General features: G+C 41.6%; 1 protein-coding gene across 12 annotated transcripts in view; it reads left to right on the forward strand.

Moving 5' to 3' along the window:
• The window catches only part of magi2a (membrane associated guanylate kinase, WW and PDZ domain containing 2a), a 265,937-nt gene that overhangs the window by 219,908 nt on the left and 23,420 nt on the right, over positions 1-22,609 (forward strand). For 11 of the 12 annotated variants that reach the window (XM_085252260.1, XM_085252261.1, XM_085252262.1 and 8 more), the window contains 3 exons: positions 3,397-4,077; positions 19,236-19,267; positions 22,216-22,423. In XM_085252260.1, the coding sequence (XP_085108386.1) occupies positions 3,397-4,077; positions 19,236-19,267; positions 22,216-22,423 (921 nt within the window). The remainder of the gene's footprint in view (positions 1-3,396; positions 4,078-19,235; positions 19,268-22,215; positions 22,424-22,609) is intronic. The other variant, XM_085252263.1, reaches the window with a different exon arrangement.

The following is a 22,609-nucleotide window of genomic DNA, read 5'->3' on the forward strand; positions in this document are numbered from 1 at the left end:
CACCTGTGCTTTGCGTAACTGTTTTTCTGAGTATATGAGAGTGTGCACTCTCCGTTTTTGAGAATCATTGAGTGTTTTTCATCATTTTAAAGTATAATGAGCCAAAAAGGTTTGGGGACACAGATTCAGAGTAACAGGGGAACTATTGGAGGAGTTAATGAGTCGCTCTTATGCAATTTGTAATAAACAAAATTAATGTCACTTCTATATGGAGATTGGGAAGGCGGTAGAATTTGGCACACATGTGTGAAGTTGAAATCCATCTTTTAGGAATAAAGATTCCTGGTAAAACATGTGATTATATCACAGTTCCTACCCGCCTGTGTCTGTTGATGGTTTATCTGCGTTTCATCTCTGGTTATAAAGAATGAGATACATGTGCGGTTTGAGGGCGCCATGAGGTCACAGCACCATCATTTGTTTTCTGCCAGTGTGCTCAACTATTGATTCTGACACTGATGCTCAAGGCAAATGTTGGCTACGTTTACCCAGATTAATTAAAAAGTCCCTCACGTCACATTGCCCAGAGGTGTGAGCTGGCTCTGTCAATACCAGCAGAGCGTTTAAACTCGAAAAGCTTTTGAGACAACGTTTACAAAGATAAACAGCGTTTCGGTGATATTTTAACTTCCACGTGTGCTGTCACTCAGAGGGGTTAGCTGCTCGGTTGCAGTTCCACAGCCAATCCAGAAAATCAATAAAAAAATTGCCTTGTTTTTGTAAAAATAAATAAATAAATAAAAGTGTAATTGAACCATCTATTAGTGCTGTTCACGTTTTATGAGAATTGGGCAGGGTGGTTAGCAAGGTGAGAGCCAATCACTAAAGCACATGCTTTGCTTATTAATCACAAAAGATCGCTGTTTTTTAACGCCTTCTCTTTACAATGCACACTGACAGTGTCACCCTGCCCTCTCTCCAAAGAGCGTGACAATTATGCCTGCAATTAGAATGTAATTGTTTTCATTATCAACCCAGGTAATCCTGTTTGTCAGACTTTAATGTGGATTGTGCTTCTTAGTCCCACTTGCCCAGAGTTTTGAAAAAGCTGCATGGTTCCTCCACAGTGGAGCAGAAAACACTATATTTAGTAATCTGGTTGAGAAAAAGATAAGCCTGGATGTTAAGAGCTTTTGTGTGGGAACATTTAATTGTTGGCTTGGTTTTTATCTACAGTGCAGTACACTGCAGCAAGCAAATAAAACCACTTGGGACCATAAAAGACAAACATTTTAGCCACTTGTCATATGCACTATTTTATACTTAAAAGGCAGCTGAGACATTATCGGTGGTAATGTTTATCTGTAGAAATGGTTTATAGCTGCAAGCCATCTGAGGAGAGACAGCGCAGATGTAGCGTACAGCTGAGAATGTGAATAGCTGTAGAGAGATGAAGTCTTGATATTAAATCCAGGCCAGCTGCTCTTCCGCATATTTGATATTCTACATAATGATTTCTGGAGTGACACCGTGGTGGGGTCTGTGTAGAGTGTGCCTGCTTGATTCTAAACTTCCTCTCACAGTAAAGGATATCAGGTAATGCTAAACTGGCTCTAGGAGTAAATTGTCTGGTTACCTGTCCATCCAGGGTGTAGCCTTCCTTTCTCTTTTTTACAGCTGGGATAGGCTCAAGCCCTTCCGTGATGATTGCTTTTCCCATATGTATATTATTATCCCACAATATTTCACTATTATAGCTGTCATTTTTCCTGCTTATAGTGATTTTCTCCACTATGGTAAGCTGTTTCTGTTCTCTTAAATCACCACTGCCTTTGTAGAAGTGTGACAGATTGTTAGCATTGTTAGGACAGTCTATAGTCCCTGTACATTGGCTACAATCAGCTGAATTCAGTACCAGCCAGGGTCCATCAGCTGATGGGTCTGCTGATACTCTTCTGCACATGATATTGATAAATCTATTTTAAACTGCTTATGCTGCCATTGAATGAGAGGAAGCAGTGATTGGAGACTGTGGCGTGATGAAAGTTATTATGATCGTATGCAATGAACTTGCAGTCTTGTTGCCTTTGGTTGCTTTAAAGATGGGCACCAGTTCTACAACCACTCACACTCAGCTGACATCCTCAGGGCAACTTTGGTGCATGGAGGTGGTGATAAAAATGAAAATAAGATACGAGTCTCTCTGTTATCGGTTTGTGATTGAATGGGTTCAAATTGGCAATTACATGCAATTTGTTTGCAATAATGCAGTGAGTAACTGTGATAGATGGGCAAATATCACAAATCTGTTGCCATCTACATCTACAGAGGTTAACCAGAAAATGACATTAACTGATTGCATTCAAAGTCCGCACAAAGCCTGATTTGAAACAAAAGTTACTTCGCCAAGGGTAGTTGTTGCAGGACTGCGAATTACCTGCGAAATGACACAGGCGCTTAGCAACAATGCTTTTACAGAAATATTACCAGAATGCAAACAGTTGGCAGCCAGTCGAGTGCCCTCTACCAAAGAGACACAGATGAACTGGGCTCATTGATGTAGTCTACACTCGGATTGATCTGCATTTATAAATTAGACACTTGTTATTTGCAAACTTTTGCCAGTCTTTCTGAGAGTGGTTGCTGTCAGCCTGAGCTGGAGCGCAATTGTATGGAAATAGGTTGCCTTCAATTGCCATCACATTGCAACTGAAGGCAGTTGCTCAGCTGTTTGCCACAACTGCTTGCCAAATGTGAAAAAAATCCAGTGCAATCAGCAGGCAGCCACCAATTTATCCTATTTGAAAAGAGATTGCATCCTTTCTTTACTCTGGTGTGACTGAGCCATTAGCCCATATACAGTTGCTGGTACCCCTGCAAACTACCTCCACCCCAACACCTGCTTTTTCCTGCTGTTTCTGTTATGTCATAATCAGTACATCACGTTTGATGTCACTGACGCCTGTTCTGTGCTGGGGGTCTTTTATTGCTCTGCAGTGAGACAACTAGGACCCAGAACACTGCTGTCAAATTTCTGCAGACTGAATAAGTCTTCTTTTAAATGAAGTGGTTTTAACTGAAATTCCATTGACCAAGGTTATGATGAAGAGCTGTATTTTTAAATTTGAATTTTAATATTTAATATTTTTTCTTTGTGATTTCTTTTTCTTTCTTTTTTTTTTAAGAAAAGCACTTAATACTTTGAAGCCACTCTTTAACTTTGCCCAATTAGATTTATGGCAATTTTGTTCAGTTCAGGGTCATTTTGTTTTAATTGTAATTTGATGTGCCATTAAAGTACAATATAAAATTAAAAAGAGCCTGAACGTGGCTTCTGTTTATTACAATTCTTGAGATTAATCGCCTTTAGCCACCCACATCTGTGCCCATTATTTCTAATGTTCCAGCTCCATTATGCCTAACCACTATATTTTTGTCCATGCTTTTTCTCTGCAGGTGATGTTATTGTCTACATCAACGATGTGTGCGTCCTGGGTACCACCCATGCTGATGTGGTGAAACTCTTCCAGTCTGTACCTATTGGCCAAAGCGTGACTCTCGTATTATGTCGCGGTTATCCTTTGCCGTATGAGCCAGAGGAAGCTGCCAACACCAACAACAACACCACCACCATCATCTCCCCACTGGGCATCATGGAGCAGCGGCCCATTATGGTGAACGGCAGGACGGGCTACGATAACTACCTAGATTATCTCACCCGCACGGCACGCTTTGTTACAGACCCCAGTCAGGACCCGGTCAGCGCCCAGCAGCAGCTGCTCACTGGTCACCCAGCGGACACCCACTTAGATGGCTCGCTTCCTCCCACCACGGGTACTACGCCACCAGACAGCGTCTCTATGGCATCATCGGGCGCGACCCAGGGAGAGCTACTAACCCTGACCATGGTGAAGGGCGTGGATGGGTTTGGCTTCACGATTGCAGACAGCGCCACAGGTCAGCGTGTTAAACAAGTCCTGGAGCCTCAGGGCTGCCCGGGCCTGTGCGAGGGCGACTTAATTGTGGAGATTAACAAGCAGCCCGTGCAGGGATTCGGTCACACACAGGTGGTGGAGCTGCTCAAGGAGTGCCCTGTGGGAGCTGAGACCTGCCTCTTGGTTCAGAGAGGTGGAACAGGTGAGAAGGTGTTAAAGGTAGTGTTGCTGGCTTTGGAGAAGAGCTTGAATCTCTGTCCTTCTTCCTGTCTGCTTGTTCATTTCTGTCATCTTTTGCTGGTGTGTTTGCATGTGCGGTTTAGTCCAGTGACAGCAGAAATCTGTGCTACAGTCCCTCAGTGCACAGCAATGACTTACTGATCTTCAGCTGCTCTCAGATGTCCTGCTAAGTCCGCTTTACTGTTCGCTGTTCCTTGCTCCTCATTGACAGCAGATTCCACTCCAGCTATACTAGGGGTCCCCTAGTATAGTCTGATTGCGTCTGAAAGCGTAAGCTTTTTCTGTGTTATTTTCAAGCCCACTTTCTGATTTTCTTTTTCTTTTCTTTTTTTCATTTTCACATGTATAGTGAATTTTACCTTTTCTACAAGATCCAAATAAAAGCCCGCAAATCAAAGCATGTCAAAACTGGCACAGTTTGTCCTTGAAACACTGGTAAATGGCTCTGAAGTGCTTTCAACTCTGTGTTTTTCAGAATGGGAGGCCCTCTCACACTCTCTGACAATCATAATTATGCACTGCACTTTGTCATGAGTCACACACAGGGCTGTTATTTGCCGAATCTACGTGTAGCTGAGTGTGTGTGCGGACTGATGGAGGACATTGAGTGTTAAGTGTGTACAAACGTCCGTATTCTTCTAGAAGGCCAGAAACCTTTATATTGCTGTCTTTTAATGGCAATGTCTATGAGAGAGTTGCTGTCTTGTCTTTGGGAAATATACATATGACTCAAATGACAGAGCATAAGTTGTGTGTAAGCTTCCTGTGATCTGCCTACAAACTGAGATTGCCTTCTTATTGAATTGTGGCGGCGGTGCATCTGTCAGCGATGACTCAGCCGAAGCACCGACGTTGAAGATTAAAACGTTGGAGAGTTTAATTAAATCTAGAAACGGCAACAGTGGCTCTTCATCAACCAAGCAGATAGGATCTGTCTCTGGAACCTTATTGTTAAATGTTGTTAAATGACTCCTCTCTTTGCGTTTACCTGTCCTTGATTTAACTTGGCATCCTCTAAGTGATGATGCATGAACTTTAGCACGCTCTCATTTGCAGAGCGAGCTGGAATCTGAGCCAACTCGTTTGGAAAACTGACACTGCTGTTTCTTTTTGTGTGCAACCAATTTGTAGTTCCATGTTTTGCCTCTTTGTGTAGTGTAATGTCGCATACCAATCATAATGCCAACCGCCTGGGTGCCACAGACACCACTGAGACTCACGCGCAAAGGTCAGCAGCGGCCACTGAATAGATTTATTCCCATTTATTTCTTTATTAGGCTGCCCATGTCTCTGCTAGTGAGCAGGGAGCCAGCAAACAGGGGGGGGGGAATAGAGGGATGACATGAGGTATTATCATGGGAAGATAATGTTTTGGGTTTTTGGGGGGAAGGGGTTTGTAATCCAAAAAATCTACAAAAAACAGCATCACAAAAAAAATCTGAAATCTGGTTGTGTTATGTTAGCGCCAGTAAACTGCAATACATCAGGGCGTAGTGTCGCATCCGATGGCGTTGATTGCCTGTGACATGACAAGTTGCAAATGCGAAAGGTGGAACAAATGTCAGGGCCACCCAGCTTGCTGTTACTGCAGCACAACTACATACGGCACAAATTTGTGTCAAAGTGAGTAAAGTTAAGAAAATGTACCAGTGGGGTGGAGTTTTTAGACATCGTGCATCTCCTGAGAGTATTTTTGGGATTTAAGCAGGAAAATTCTGCCAGACTTTAAGCTTGTTAAGATCAAAGTACACACTCTTCTGAGAGTAAATGATCACAATAAACTATTTTCAGTTTTGTTAGAAGTCTTTGTTGGTAGAAATTAACATGAGAAATGGGGTTAAAGTAGAAACCTATAGATGGTGAAAAATTTGAAAATGCTTAAACCTTTGACACACACCCCCACCACCACCACCACCACCTATAAAGAGTGGGCAGTGGCTCTGTTGTGCTCCAGGGGGCATTTTGCTGGATAGTTGGTCACTGCACATTAAAACAGTTGTTCTGGGTGATCATCCCATCTTCAGGGATTACAAGGGGATCATTTCTTTTGTGTCCCTCCAAAGGTTCTATGGTGAATATACCTGTGGTTGAAATGGGACTTTAACATGGGCCTTCATTTCTCTTTCGACTGAATAAAGTCTGAATAAAGAAGTTGAATTTTTTTCCTATCGAATCCCATATTTAGGATATAGGAGCTGCGTAGGTTTGAGGGAAAGAGACAGGATTGTGAGATCAAACGCAGAGCAAGACATGGCTGCAGCTTCTCCTTCCATGCTTAAATCATTACCATTTCTGACTACGATGTCTGATCCTCTGGGGTTGTGAAAGGAATACTTTGCTTATCAAGCTTGTTCACAGTGTTACATGTTTGTTCCTGTTAAGGAAAAGGATGCACTGAACTGCAGAGTAGCAACTGACTACAATGTTGCCAATTTCTGCAAATAAGTAATTGTGATTTCTATTCTTCTCATCCGTAAACTCTCTCCACACTCTTTCACGTGATTCTTGGGTAGATGGTAGAAGAGGTTTGTCATGTTTGGGGCACGAAACAAGCGATAGCGTATAATATGAAACAATAGGCGTTTTAATTTTGTCATCCAATATATTTCATCATATCGCACAGCTCCATTTTTTGACACACAATTTTCACTGACAGAAACAAGATTTGATCAAGAATTACCAAAGTTTCTGTCCATAAAACTGAAATAATCCATGTGCACCACACCACAGTGTAGTCCACAGTGTTCAGGTTGAAGGTGGCACATCAGGTGAGGAGTCCTTTCAGGAGCATGATCAACAGTGTTTATATTAGGCTTCAGTCACACAAGCCTGTAGATCATTGGGCGATGCCAACACTCCCCAACTACTACTAGATGGATGTGAAACTGAGCAGTATGATGTAAAGCAGAGATTGAGAGATTCAAGGTAAAAGTTGCGCATTCTGAAACATGTTGGATTTAGCTGCAAAGGGTCTGTTTCCTGTTTCCGTCAGGCCTGGGTGACTGCGATCTTACTTCTCACATAAGGGAACAGCAAAATTGTATATCTCAGTTAAAAGGTTTTATCTTTTATGGAAAGATTAGATAGCACCAATCTTAACTAACAAATACAACATTTAACAACAAGTTGGATGGCTTTCAATTTTTAGTTTTGATGATGGAACTACCACTTTGTTTCAGGGCAGGGAACAATTGCTTTGACTGCTGTGGCCTTAAAATAAATAAATATTATTTTTTTTAAAAACGGGGCAAAATTTAATTGCACATTCACTTGGAGAAGAACAAGCTGGATAAGATGCACGAATACGAGCTGAAATTGTCTCCACCCAAGCACAAAAAAATAATCTGTTCATCCAGTGCTTGAATTCACACACAGCAACACAGAGAGAGGAAGACTGGGGTCTCTGGTGAATTTTGATAAGAGATCAAATTATTTCTAATGATGTTAATGTTTACCCATCTTTCTAGATTTGCTGAAAGCCAACTGTGAGTTGATAAAAAAATTTTAAAAATCCTACACGTGGGAGGTAAAAAAAAAAAAAAAAAGATAAATGCCAAAAGGTGCACACACAGTCAACCATCTGAAATGCATTAGGCTACATTTGTTCACCATAAAAAAGATCTCTTTAATTTTACAGTGAGAGGCTAACATTAGCCCTTCAGTTATTTAAACGAGACAACGATAGCACTAGAAATGATGGTAGAGTGTGCAAATGTTTTGGCCCTTTATAAAAATGTATCCTCATATCATGAAGGAGCCTGCCAGCTTCACATCAAAGCTACAGCAGAAAACCGATTCTATCCACTTCTATTGAATCAATTGTTTCATGTTGGTCTTGTGTTTTAAAAAAAAATCAGCCTCATTGCAGTTGTGTGCAAAACAAAATCATTTCTAGGTACACGGTTGAATATGCGTGATATTAAAGCAGAATTTATTCAAACACGCTCGTGCAGTCACTGGGTAATCACTCCATCCCATTAAAAGCCAAATAGGAGCGCTTGATTTGTTTAAGAGGCAACCGAGGTCAGTGACTCTACTCCTCCCACAGACAGGAAAGGGATTCAAAGCACAATATAGAGTTCAGTGGTCTAAGTTTGATGGCAATAAGGCTCCCATCGCATTTTCTACTTGATATAATCTCAGCATTTCGCCCTTCATGCACAATACCCCCTGGCTCCCTCCCTGTGCCGATAGGAATGGATATTGATCCCTGGCGGGCACCGCCTCAGCTTTGGAACCGGTGGGGACAGAGCTGCAAGTGTGAACATGGCAGACAGACTGTGGCTTACTGGCAGAGAGCCGAACTCATCGCTCTCTTGCTCTTTCCTCCCCTTCTCTTTCTCTCTTTTGTTTCCAACTATTCCATCTTGAACACACACAGCCAATGAATCACTGTCTAGTTACACACTGATTCCCTGGGAGGCTAGAGGAGGCTCACTGAATCAAACCCTTGTTCTTTTCTTCTTTTCCTTTTCTAGAGAGCAGACCTTCACCTGAGGTCTGCACGGTTTCTAAAGCAGCTGGTGGTCACATGAGGCGAAATGTCAAACCAGGCATAATGTACAGTTTACTCATGGTACTACTAGCAAGGGGAGTTTATGTAAGTGTGCGGGGGCTTGCGTGCAAAATTTTCCTGGGGATCTGTGCGGATAAGATGAGGAAAGTGTGTGCCTGGCTGTTGTGTAGGTGTGCGCACAAACTGTGTGAATCAAACCATGTGGCTCGGCGTTTGTGCGAGTGCGTGGGCGGGCAGCAGTGAGGGAGAATGTGGCATGTTAGTGGAAGCTAAATGGTCGAGCGTACATGTGAAAGAGATGATAGTCTCGGCAGCTAATTACAGCCCTGCATCTCTGCTGGTGTTGCAACGAGGACACAGACTGTTAATGGTCTAGATCGCCACTAATGAGCCTGTCTGGCATTGACACACATACACGTGCCACCCATACACACAGGCACAATAATTACTGGTGATGAGCAACAGAGTGGCCATTTGTTGGGCAAAAATGGCTCAGGAGTCAAACTGAAATTTAAGGGATGGATAAATATCATAACTATATTATGAGTGTTGGCTTTTTCAAGGTGATGAGGCTTAATTGACTGGAAGGTTTGATCATAAATGTCCTCATTTGGTCAACAGGCAGCGTGCTTCTATTGTCGGGATTTCAACAACGAGTTCTTTGGGAGTCATGGAAATAAAGCTTGAGTTAAAAAAAGAAGAAAAACCACTAAAACAACAGATTTAACTGAACTTTAAAAGAAAATACTTTGTTATGATCAGTTGCTTTTATGACAAAACTTAAACAAACAAAAGTTAAACAGCCTGCCATGCTGCAAAAACTGATCATGGATCGCGCTTTAGGAGCGCAGGCCTCCACAGATCCCAAACTGTTGGTGCACCTGGGAAAACAGCAGGAACAAGCTTGAATCACAGAGGGTCTACCCCACAGCCCAGAGGTAGTATCTAAGTATCATCTTAGAAATATAGGAGACCGCAGAGGTCCATGTCCCACGGATCAGAGCTGTTTCAATGAAACAAAAGGGGTCTACTATAGTTCATTGTGTATGACCAACTTTAAACTTGAAGACAATAGTAGCAGGATGGATACAAAGGTATTTACTATCTTGCACTAGGAATCTAGCTAATCAGGTGGAGCCCAAGTTAAAGGGCAAAATACAAGAAATTGCATCCTAAATATCCCAAGATGCAGCGATCGGAGTGTAAGTGTGCATCTGATAGCGTGAATAAAAAATTGTATTAATTCTTATCATGAATGGATGAACATGTATTTTAAAAAGTGGTCCGTTTGTAAATTTAAGCACCAGTCCACTCACCATTTACTATTTAAACTGTACTGACAGCAGATCTTATCATTTCTGACCCTCGTCATTTAAATACACATTGTCAAGATTGCAGGAATTGCCACCTTCTCTGTGAGTAAAACTACTCTATTTCTCTGTGCGACAATGACTTTCCAAAGCTGAGAAGTCATGTGCACTTTGCATTACAGTAGTAAATGTTCGGTTCTGTGTCCATGACAACACCAAGCTGAGCAAGGCAAGGCTTGCTGAACAAAGAGTTGATCATACTAACTCTCTTTGTTTTTAATTTTTCCTGTGAAGTCGCATTTTTCCTGTGCTTCTTCTTGTTTCTACTTCAGTGAGTTACTTTACTTCTTTCTAGTTTGTACATACAGCTGTGGAACTGACACAAACAGGATGCACTGTCTAAGTGTGTGAGGGGAACCTGTAATTGAACCTTCCTCGCCTCACTAGCCATTCTTGATCTTTGATGCTGGACATTAGAAGTGTGTTGTCATAGTAACACCATCATAAAAAAAGCCATAACAGTATTGTCGGATTGTGGTTGTGGGAGTTTGTGAAATATGTGGGTGTTATGAAAGCATAAAAGCTGTCAATCTCACTTCCAGTTGACTTTAAGTGTGTGTGTGTGTGTGTTTTTGTGCATATGTGTGTGTTTTTTGTCACAAGGTGGTAGATCTGTCTGCAGGATTAAAGAGTGGCCATTAAAAAAATCAAATCCAAACATATGCACACATATACACACTATTTAAACTTAAGCTTGTGGTGCTCGTTCAGTCCTCCGCATCAGATTGCCATTTCAGTTAAAGGGATGAGCTGTGTGCCTGGCCCTGAACTGGCAAATATTTGGAGAACGTGTCAGAGACTGAAGCATGACAGTTGTTTGGTGACAGATATCAGTCAGTTCCTCTCATCTCTCTCTCTCTCACTTTCTGTTACTCTGCTGTGGGGCACAAAAAACAGCCAGAGTAACAGAAAGTGTGGCCAGCCTCCAGTGGGCTAAAGAAGCGAGCCAAATTGCTATATGTTAAGAGGTAGATCATCATTTCAGCAGCATTATGACAGTTTTATTACAATGGATAATAGCTTGGCTAATATTTACAGCTCGTCTTTTTGAGCATGTTGGGTCAGGGAAGACCTGCAACTCAAATCTCACAGGTGGTGCTGCGAGTCTCACACCGGTCACAGTTTAATGAGCTGTAAGAGGTGATTTTATTGGCAACCACCCTGTTTTGTCTCCTTACACATCTGTGGATATCCTACAGCAATTCTTCTATTTTGAGACCTCTCCCCAGAAGTAAGGCTTCAATCACACTGGCCAAGAGACCAGTTGGCAGCCTCTTGGCAAGCTCTAGGTCACTAGGGAAATATGTGCAATTCAGGACCGTTTGGCAAGGGGTAGCTGGAAGTTGTTGGCTGGGTAAAATCAGTTGGAAAGACAGTGCTTCACCAAAAAAACCCTTGCCCTTTTACTGGGTACCAGCAGATTTCATCAGTCACCCATAGTTAGTGTTAATAGCGACTGCCCAAAACCTTTAAAAACCATTCACCAATCAGTTGAAGAATACACATTTTTCCCTAGCGACCAGCAGTTGCCAGGGGATCACTGACCAGTCTCAAGGCCTGATTCATTCACGTTTTAGGAACAAATTTCATAACAACATCCAGCAACAACTCAGCAACCAGTTGGGGAATGTGCATTGCAATCAGTGGTTGCCAGATAGCTGGTCTCTAGGCTTGCATGGCTACGGCTGAATGAACTGAGAAACCGAAGACCCATCACATTCATAAAAATTAAACATTTACTCAAGCTGAAATCAAGGAAGAAATAGGGTTGTTTTCTGTCAGTTTTTTTTATTTAATTAGACTACTTTTGGTAACCCAAGGAGCCCCCTAATGGTCACTACATATAATGCAGGTTTTAGGCACTTAAGAACTCTCAATACAGAACTTTAAATACAGTCTATGTTCTGAACAAACAGTAACACAACCGCTGATATTTTTTGCTGTTTTTTTTTTAATGACATTCACCCATTTTTTCCCCATTGGAAGCTAATTTTGACAGCAGCAGGTTTTAATGAGCCAACATGTAAGATTTAATTTGGCGCTTTTGAGAACCAGTGCTTTCTGTGAAGTCCCTGCCAGCTCCAGCATCTCTGGAAACATTTCCAGTTCCAAACTCTTTAATTAGAGTTTTGCCCAGAAACCAGGAATTGAAAATGAGGCACAACTTCAACCAAATGCCCTTCACTATTACCTGAAGCTGTGCCATGGATGGAGTGGAGTCAGACGCAGTCATTACCTGTGCACTTTTACTGATGTGTATTGCTGTTGTTATACTTATATTGGAAAAGGCTGACGCATACAGTAGGACAGGACACCAGTTAGCTCAGAACTTAAGTGCAAGTTGGACGCTGCAGGGTTCATGTAGCTCTCTGTAGCTGAGCTGACAGATCTGATTAGCATTTGGGCTAAGAGCTTTCAGCACCACGGACAGCTCCTTTTGCCCTCCCTCTCTCTCTTGGTGTTCTCTCTCAGCCGCTCACCCCTTCTCAACTTCTAGCCATGGGGCACTTTGACACCTACGTCTGCATAAATGTCTGGTATGCCTGAGCTAACAGTGTCTTTAACCCGTGGATCACCTCCGTCAGTGATGCCAGGTAGTTCACCCTCTTTCTGTCGGTCTGGCTTATCTCAGGTTCTTTTACCCATGTGGAGGTTCTGCTCTGTTGTTGCCTCTTTTGCTCACTGTACCCTCCACAAAGACTCAAATCTAGGTATTCTGAAAAGCTGTTCATTGATTCACCTTCTTTGGGAATAAAAGCAAAAATCCTTCTCTGCCCCTCAAGTTATAACACTTCAAAAGTCTTTCTTTTTTTGCGCTGATAAAAATGCTCCCATGTGCATTGAAAGTGAAATTGTTATTGAGTTTTAGATAAGCTCCTGTAACTGGTTTGTTTCTAAAAATGTTATTTGGCTTGTTTTGACTAGAGATGGACCGATCCGATATTACGTATCGGTATCGGTCCGATACTGACCTAAATTACTGGATCGGATATCGGAGAAAAATAAAAAATGTAATCCGATCCATTAAATATCACGAAAGCACCTCACAAAACTTGCAACACGCCGTAACTCACCTCAGAACGTTAGCACGTCGGAGCAGTATGCATCACGTGATAGAGCGGCTGTGGCATGCGGGACCTGTCGGTGGTCTGGATAGCATTTGGAGCTTCGCTAGCAACCCGGCATTTCATCTCCGACAAAGTTATCCCCGAGAGAAGTAAAGCAAGTGTGTAAGTCCATCTCTGAATGTTTGTAAAGCATTCCTGCGTTAAGCTTAACGAGCGACTGCCTCTCGCTCTCCGGCTGCTACTTCAATCATGAAACTGCTTAATGATCAGCTGATCGGCTTTTCTGTCGAGTCCGTGTCTCTTTTTTGCTTTTGGCCCACTTTGCACCAGACAGAGGAAACCAGCGGCTGAACAACAGCAGCACGTTTAAGCTTGATCAGCTGTTGTTAGAATTTATTTAATATTACTTTCTACTCCAGGATCTTTTTCTACGTAGCTGACGGCTGGTAACTGTGCAGGGGCGGATCTAGCAAAGTTTAGCCAGGGGGGCCGATAGGGCATTAACAGGGAAAAGAGGGCACAAAGACATACTTTTCTTTCTTATTCTCATTTAAAATGTCGAGCTTTTAATTATTTAATATTTATCTGAATCTTACACCCAAAGTTTTAATCTGATGTAAAATGTATAGAAGTCCATTATTGTATATAGTAACTGTTAAGTCTAATATACCCTAGTAAGCTATAGTACTTTTTCCTTTGGGAAGGTACCATCTGTGCAGTCTGCAATTTTGTTGAAGAAAGATGTTGAATCTATTTAATATTTCTTGAAAAATAATTGATTTCTGTGTATTTTTTTCACACTGCATCAAATTAAGGTTGATTACGTCGATTAAGCATCATGAGGTGGAGCGTGAGGGGTGGTTCCCTATTTTTTATTTATTTATTTTTGTTGTTGCTGGGAGTTGGAACCCTATTAGTTAGGTTGCTTAATATTTATGCTAAGTACTCTTTAAAATACCAGAATAGGGAGGATGGTGTAGGTTTAAGTTTATTAGATTGATCAGTATTGCTGAACTATGAAATATTTTTTTTTTGCATACAGGTATAACAGAATAGCTTTAGTGTAGTTGTTGTTTTAAACTTGAGTATGAACTTATACAAAATGCAGCAAGATATTTAAAAAACAGTTTTGTTGATTAAAACACACTATATCGGATTCATATCGGTATCGGCAGATATCCAAATTTATGATATCGGTATCGGTATCGGACATAAAAAAGTGGTATCGTGCCATCTCTAGTTTTGACAGAGAAGAGCCAGTGCTCTGAAAAACATTGCTGGAGTTCTCTTTGTAGCCTTTGTTAATTTCCATGTTGTCACCATTCCACTAGTGGCTCAGTGAGACGAATGTTTTTACAGTGCGATTGGAGTCTGGCCAGGCCAAGACTGGGAAGGCTGGCGCATAATTCGAGCAGTCACCCTTTAATTTGATCCCTCAATTTGCATGTGCTTGAAGCTTCCCAGAGGGAAGACTGTGGCAGCACTTGAAAGACAAGAGAAAGAAAAAGTGAATAAAGAAGATGGACAATGCACCTTTTCTTAATATGCTCCTGTGAATTGCACTAAAGAAAAGTGCTTCATTACTCTGTGTCTGCATGTATATGAATGCATATATACAAGTGTTTGATGCTTGCTGCATGTCTTGTACTTTTTTACTGATGATTTTCTTTCATCGCTCAACTCAGAATTCTGGTTCTTGTGCTTGGACAACGTTGTAAGCAGCTGAAATGTGTGGAATAACATTTTAAAGGTCAAAGCAAGATGAATTGGGAAGTGAAAGGAGAAAGTATGTTCTTAACTTGCTGCACTGCATTGCAAACTAAAACCACTTTATGGTCACCCTGAACTTAAGTGAAAGTCAGAGTTTTATTGCTGTAGGCACTGACAGATCAGTGATATATTCACAAACGTCTCTTTGCCTAGTGTAGTTGCCGTCCTGCTGAGTGCTGATATTGAATGCTTTAATGAAATGTTTGCTGAAGATTGATCAGAGGTATTGAGTGAGGTCAGCCTTTCCTCATTTCAAGTGAAAACTGAAACAATGGATTCATGTTGAGTGTTCAGTTCTTTTATACTACCTCTGGATCCCCTAGTTACCTTTAGATGAACAGATTTAGACCTAGGTTAATTTTTTTCATACCTTCCTGGTGTGAAACATCACCTGGGGATAGGACATGTGATGGCTTTTATGGTAAATCATTGTAGCTGGGTGGTTATGTAGTTAGACAAATTAGCAACTAGTTGCCTTTAGAAAATTTAGAATTGTTAATTTATTAAGTTGAAAACAATTCATATTATTTAATGTACACCACCGTTTAAATGTTTGGTTACACAGTAGCCCAGTAGCTAGGGCTGCACGATTAATCGTTAGAAAATCGCGATCTCAATTCATACTTATGTGCGATCTCATTTCCAAATGACAACGATTTAAAAAAAAAAAGAAAAAAAAAAAAGACGACGATTGTACCGCATTTTGATCCGGGACGTAATCTGCATGAAAACAAGCGCTCACTCTTCCTGCTCAACAAATGACAAGGGCGGAGCCTTATACCACGTGATACAGAAGCTGTGCCGTGTGATGCTAAAATTAGCAGGGACAAAACAACGGAGAGCACGTCAGGGATGATGAGAAAGTGACAGGAGAAAATCCGTCCCGGTCAACCACCCAAACATCAATAACGGGAACCTTATACAGCGCTTCCCTATACCCGTCGATCTCCCGCAGGCACAAAGAAATTACGGAGGCTATTACTTATCACCTGACCAAAGATAGGGCTCCCATCAACACTGTGCAAAACGAGGGATTTAGGAAAATGATCAACACCCTAGACAAACGCTACACAGTGCCGTCCCGCAACTATTTTTCTATTGTTGCACTACCTGCTCTATACACGCAGTGTCGAGCAACGGTGGAGACGGAATTTCAAGCAGTACAACATTTTGCGGCAACAACAAAACGAGACATTTGTTGTTTTTATGTTTATTTATTGTTTTTATGTTCAGTCTCAACTGTTACGAAGTTGATGTGCAGTTAATAAGCGCAATAAATATTTATACTGGAAAAGAAAATCGTGAGAGAATCGTGATATCAATTCTAAGCAAAAAAATCGTGATTCTCATTTTATGCAAAATCGTGCAGCCCTATCAGTAGCCCACAATCACCAGTTACTTCATTGGCTACACCTTGCTAGTATTGGGTTGGGCCAACTTTTCCCTTCAGAACTGCCAGAAGTGGCATCGATTCATCAAAATGCTGGAAACATTTTTGCTTCATACTGACATGACAGCATTGCACAGCTGCTGCAGATTTGTCAGATGCACATCCACACTCTATAGGAGTTAGATCCGGTTACTGTGGAGACCATTTGAGTACAGCTCAAGAAACAGTTTGAGAGGATTTCAGCTTTGTGACACGGCATTTTAACCTGTTGGAAGCATCCATCAGAAGACTGGTACACTGCGGTCATAAAGGGAGGGACATGGTCAGAAACAGTACTGGGATAGGCTGTGATGTGCCCAAAGGGTACCAAGAAAATATCCCCTATACCATTACACCACTAGCAGCAGCTTGAATGGTTAACACAAGGCAGGATGGATGCATGTTTTTGTGTTGTTTGTAGTGGGCCCGTGTGAATTGGATCCTAAGTTTCCTGTTCTTAGCTGTGGTCTTCTGCTGCTGTAGCGTCTCTGCTTTAAGATTTGCGTTCAAAGATCCTCTTCTGCATACCTTGGTTGCAATGAGTGTTTATTTGACAGCTCAAAGCAGTCTGCTCATTCTCCTCTGACCACTGAATGCCATTTTCACTCAGAACTGGCGCTCAGTGGATATTTGCTCTTTTTTTTTTTTTTTTGGAGGATTTTCTGTAAACCCTGCAGATGCACATGTGGGAAAATAAATCACATTGTCTGGCACCAATAGCTAATCCATATTGGAAGTAGGGCTGCCACAAACGATTATTTTGATAGTCGACTAGTCACCGATTATTTATGCGATTAGTCGACTAATCAGATCATCATCATCATCCAAAATAAACAAAAAGTCCTTCAAAAATAAAATGCAGCAACCATCACTGGACGTAAAACTACAGCTTATTGCACCAGCAGCATCTGCTCTTATATAACTATCATTAGCTTACAGCTTTAAGCTTTTAAGGTGCTAACTAAAAATAAAGACAAGATGATAGTTTATTCAATTTTAATGAAATTTGCAGATTGTTTCGGTAAAGTTTAATAAACTCCTTGCTATCTAAAATATAACAGGACACCGGAGTATATTCTCCAGCATCTCACACTTCTGATAATCAGCTGTCTGCTTGACGTTTATTCAGCTGTGTAAAAACTATAACTTTAATCTCAGCCAAACCGATTTACTCAGGAACAAATAAAATACAAAAAAAAAAAAAAGCCAAACAACAACATTTTTAATTTATCTAAGTGACTCATATATATTTAACCTGAGTCGCGAAAGACGGCGGTGGGTTTGAAAACAATTTGCCGGGAGTCCGGTGTTCTCACGGCGCTAGTGACTTAGCCCCCGGCTAGCTATCGAGCTAGTGGGTAACAGACGTCTCCGAAAACGTCGGAGCGCTTTTGAAAATATGTGGTGTCCTGATAAACTGAGCCGATATTTGAGGTTTACACAGCTACATTCTCGCCTGAAAATATGTTAAACGTTTATTTTGTGACCCAGAAAGAATAATAAGAGTAATATTAAAACTAACTAGCTACCGCCATTGTTGGAAACTAAGCTGGGCCGCGCTATGAATTCTGGGACACAGCTGCTTCTTCTTCTTCTTCGGGGTTTAACGGCAGCTGGCATCCTTGTACATGCTGTGCTGCCATCTTCTGTTTCAGTCCGTTATTACACTCTTAAATCCTGCTATTATTCCTGCGTCTTTTGCGATCTTACAAAGCTTCAAACGACACGTCGACTATTAAATCAGTCGTCGACGATTTTGATAGTCGACGTAATCGTGACTAGTCGACAAATCGTGGCAGCCCTAATTGGAAGTCACTCAGATCACCTTTCTTCCCCATTCTGATGCTCAATCTGAGCTTAATCTGAATTAAAGATTTTATTTAATCACATAGGAATTGAATCTCCACTAAGACCCCCACCTTTATCTTGATTATTGTTGGATGACTTGCTGACAGCTGTCCATGTGACAGACATTGAAACACTGAAAGTCAGCGAGCTCACTGAAGACTCAGTTTGTAGGATTACATCTGTATCCGTGACTTTTTCTCTTGAGGCTAAGTGTGCACATGTTCAAGTGTGTTGGCTGGTGCACATTTATCAGTGAGTCATTTTTATATTTTTTACCTGTCACAGCTGACTGAGCTCTGGAGCCTGTGTCACCAGTAGACTGCCCTCTAGTGGCATTTGGTGTGCAGTACATGATAATATAGAACAGTTTGTCTATGTCACATTAGTAAAACCAGAGTGTCTGTATTTGTGAGGATCAGGATTTGTAATACTACATTTTAATGTTTTTTATTCATGCAGCTGATTTGGATTTATGGCCTAAAATGTTCAGCAAACATGCAGCTGATTTCTCTAATAATCGCACCTGCTCATAGATAAGCATTTAGCAGCTGAGGAGATTTGAATTTCCTTTAGGAATACTTGTGTAATAATGTAATAATTTGTCAGTGTTGTGTTTACAGCTTGTTTCCGCTGCCCCAAGTGGCTATAAATATAATAACGCAGGTTTAAAATGCATCAGTATAAAGTTTGGCCTCGCTTTCTATTTAACAGAAGGCAAACATTATTACCTGATATCTCCAAATCAGAATAAAAATCACGTTTTATCAGTAGCAAATACTCTGTATGTGCAGCAGTGAATTTTCTCAGGTCTTATTTTAATCTCACTTTACATTCACAGTTGGTTTCTGCCTCATAGAAATGTATTTGCCATCGCTTGCTTTGTGCTTTCATCATGTTTTAGACGTCCTTTTCTTCGTCCTTTCTACCACTTACAAACACTGCTGTCATGTCCCATTATTGTCTTCATTTGGTTTAAATTTAATTCAGATGTTTTCTTCATTTTATTATCCTCTAAGATATACCCTGGAAACCCTGGCTTCATTGGGTAAAAATAAGCCTCACATCTCATCTTTTTCCGTCTAAAACATAAGTTGTTTTTTTGTTCTCTCAACATTACAGGTCACTATTCACCCTGGAAGACCCCTAAGCAGGTAACATGCAACATCCTCAGAAATCCAGACTATCCACATTTCTGCTTTTTTATTCTGTAGATTACCACCAGTGGCTGCAGTGTGCATACGTATGTGCTAACTGGAAAAACTCTAAATTTAGCAGTGACTTGTCTGCTCTTTTGTCCGTCGTACTAACCCCCACTGGTGACTCACTATATGTCCGTGTCCCGCTTTTGATATTCAGCCCTTCTTTATCGTTATGAGATGGCAGAAAGTCCAAGTAGCCCACTCATAACATCACTAGACTTGTATCCTCCAAGTCAGGCGTGATTCATAGCCTGGCTGGGTGCCATCAGGGTAATTTACACTCAGGGCATTAGGACTATTATGCTACAGCTCTAGTGCTGCTATCCATCTGTGTTCAATGCTTTGGCATGAGCCAGATATGTTTCATCCCCTTTTTAATCTTCATTTCATAACATTTGTCCATTTGGCAAAATGTTTCAAAAGCTTTTCTGCACATCTATACCCTGCTTTTCTTCCACGGTCATTTATCTTTCACCTTCTTTCTCTTTTTTTTTTTCCACCCAGTAGAGCAAAAACCCGTCATGTGGCATCTCTGCAAACTTGCCTTTAGCTCCGAGTCCTGCCTCCACTGCTGTTATAAATACACTACTACACTGTCATTTGCTGTCCCTACAGGCCTCTAACAACTCTGTCCACCAAACACCCTCTCAGATCAGATTCATTTTGCTTTATCTGTGTCACCCTCATATTCCTTTCATGCCTTGGCCTCTTCCCAGCACTGCTCTGACCAGTCCCTGACCCCAGCTAATGTTGTCCCCATTCCAGTTCCCAACTAACATCAGAGGAAACCTCAGTTGTGCAGCTTTTAAGATGCTTTGTCTGCTGAAATCCCCTCATTGTTCATCGTTTCTCCTTCCATCTCAACACAATCATCGTCTTTCATCTCTCTCAGAATAATTGTAATCCTAAACTCTGAGCTTTTGTAGTGCAGCAGTCAGCATACACAACCTCTCTCTTGTCTTGTTTGTTCACCTTTTTGGATGCCCCACCTGCGCCTGCCCCTCTCTTTTAGCTGCTAAAGCCCCCGACACTAGACTTTAGTACTCGTATAATTAGGTGTAATTTGTTAAAGGAATACTTCTGCAGCAGAGAATGAAATATGGAGGACTTTGGCTATTAAGGGAAGACAGGAAATCTCCTAATTGCCATATTGACCTATAGTCCTGCAAACACTCACCCCACAACTCCCAAGAGTTTTATTTGCAAATGAGCTTATTAAGATTTGCCAATCAAACTCAGCCGATACTGTAGGTAACGGAGAACAGTGCTTAATGTGGCAACACATACAGGTGTTTTTCATTCAGCAATGCTGTCAGCCTGCAGTGCGCTCTATTCATGTGATCAAGTAGATCATCGCCATAGTGTGCTTGCTTCAGTGTCTTAATCTCAAATAAGAAGAGACAGAGTGAAAGAGAGATCAGGATGCAGAAGTCTACTCCCCGCCTTAACAAGGTCCCCAGTCTCAGCAGCCTGCCCTATGCAGACGTGCTTCACATCAATAGCAGACGCGACTTAAAACTGCAAAGAGCGGAGCTGCTTTTCATTCCTGACCAGAGCTTCCATGAAGTTGATATTTATTCTCGGTACATCTGGAACCAGATGACCTGCATTTCTCAGTATTAAAGTATGGCACTATGCAGCCAATCTCGCCGTCTCGCTTTCAAAAGGCCTGTTGTTCCCTCCAGATCTGTCGCTCACCCTTTTTTGACATGTCAACATGTCATCTTGGCTATCTGCTTAGTGTCATGCCATGACTCAGGCGGCCCCGCTTATCTGACACATCAAGGCTGACACTTTGACTGGTGATGTCAAAACTGCCTTTGTCACCTCCAAAGCTTGACAGCACATTTTCAGATGTCTTTCTGGATGAAAGTTATCCGATTTCTGATTATATACCACACTCTACCTTACAGATAGAGAATAACTTTTGCTCTGGCCCTTAGAATCGTCTATCATTTTTTTTAAATGTCCATCTAGATGTGCCAATCACATATGTCAGGTGCTTTCCTCCCTGCACACATCCCCATAAACACTGTGATCTGAATGCCAAATAGAAACAGCTGGCAGTATTTTGCTTATTTCCACTACTAACCTCACTAACATGCTTGAATTGACAGTTGGCGAAACACTGCCCCCTAACAGGAAATATTGAACCACATCAATTAGGTGCAGCAGGCCTGTCAAGCTTTGTTCTTTCCCAGATGTTAAAATATTTTAGCAGGGCTGCCTATTGTAGTCACATTTGGGGTATTTCTTTAGTTGTCATAGTTATCTCAAAAATACAAGGCGAAGGCTGACTTTGCAAAATGCTGCATTCCTGATGTTTCAATCAAAGATGTAAAATTATAATTCTGAATACACATCATCATTAAAACAGTTTGGAAAAAACAGTAAACGGCGAGTTCAAGTGAGTCTGTAACTGACACACTTTGGTGCTTTTTTTAATGCCCAGGGCATCATCATCAGTTTCCTGAGTTGTCTTTTTGCCAAAGCTCAAAGCATCAAGTCTTTTCCAGTATGTTTTTTCTTTCACCACATGTTTTAATCTTAAAATGAGAAGGAGACAGATGTTACGGTTACATAAAAACATGTAAATTGACAGGCACCTTTTTGTGAGTCGAAAGCATAATTTTTTTTGTTAGAAATGAGTAGTTTTCCTTACTTTTCTCTGAAAATAGACATGCATTATTAAGTTGTAAATATGTCCGAGCAGGCAAAGCTTGACGGGTGTAGCAGCCATAAATGGGCGCGGCAGGGTTTAGTGAACTGTCACAGCTCCTTAAACGAAACCGTGCCTAGGAGTTTACGGTTCTTACTGTGATTTTGAGGATGAAATCAAGCATCAGGAGTGGGAGAGCAGGAAGGGAAATACTGACCGCTCATGCCGCTGTGCTTTGCAGGTGCTGGAGCAGTGGGAGTCCCAGCAGGGCCAGAGCAGCCCTGCTCAGACCAGCCTGTCGGCTCCTGTTATCCCCCACAGCGCCCCCTTCCCAACACACCATCTTCACAGGGCCTCGGTCCCTGAGTCTGCCTCCGAGGCCTTGGCCCTGGCAAAGCCAGACCCATATGACCTTTATGAGAAGTCCAGGGCTATCTTTGAGAGTAGGCGTAAGTACCAGCGTTGATACTGCAGGTGAAGTGCTGTGAAAACACACTCCTCTCTAGAAATCAAGCAGGCCAGCTTCTACGAGGGAAGGCAGAGGAGTGAAGAGCGATCACTCTTTCTCTCAATCACAGAATTGATTCATTGTCACTTTTGTTGCTCCACAGAAATCTGAAAAAGTCTTCTGAAAT

The sequence above is a fragment of the Mchenga conophoros genome, linkage group LG17, assembly GCF_057382185.1.
Source record: "Mchenga conophoros isolate Kocher_MC1m ecotype Shallow Benthic linkage group LG17, M_conophoros_male_GT1.1, whole genome shotgun sequence".
Lineage (NCBI taxonomy): Eukaryota > Metazoa > Chordata > Actinopteri > Cichliformes > Cichlidae > Mchenga > Mchenga conophoros.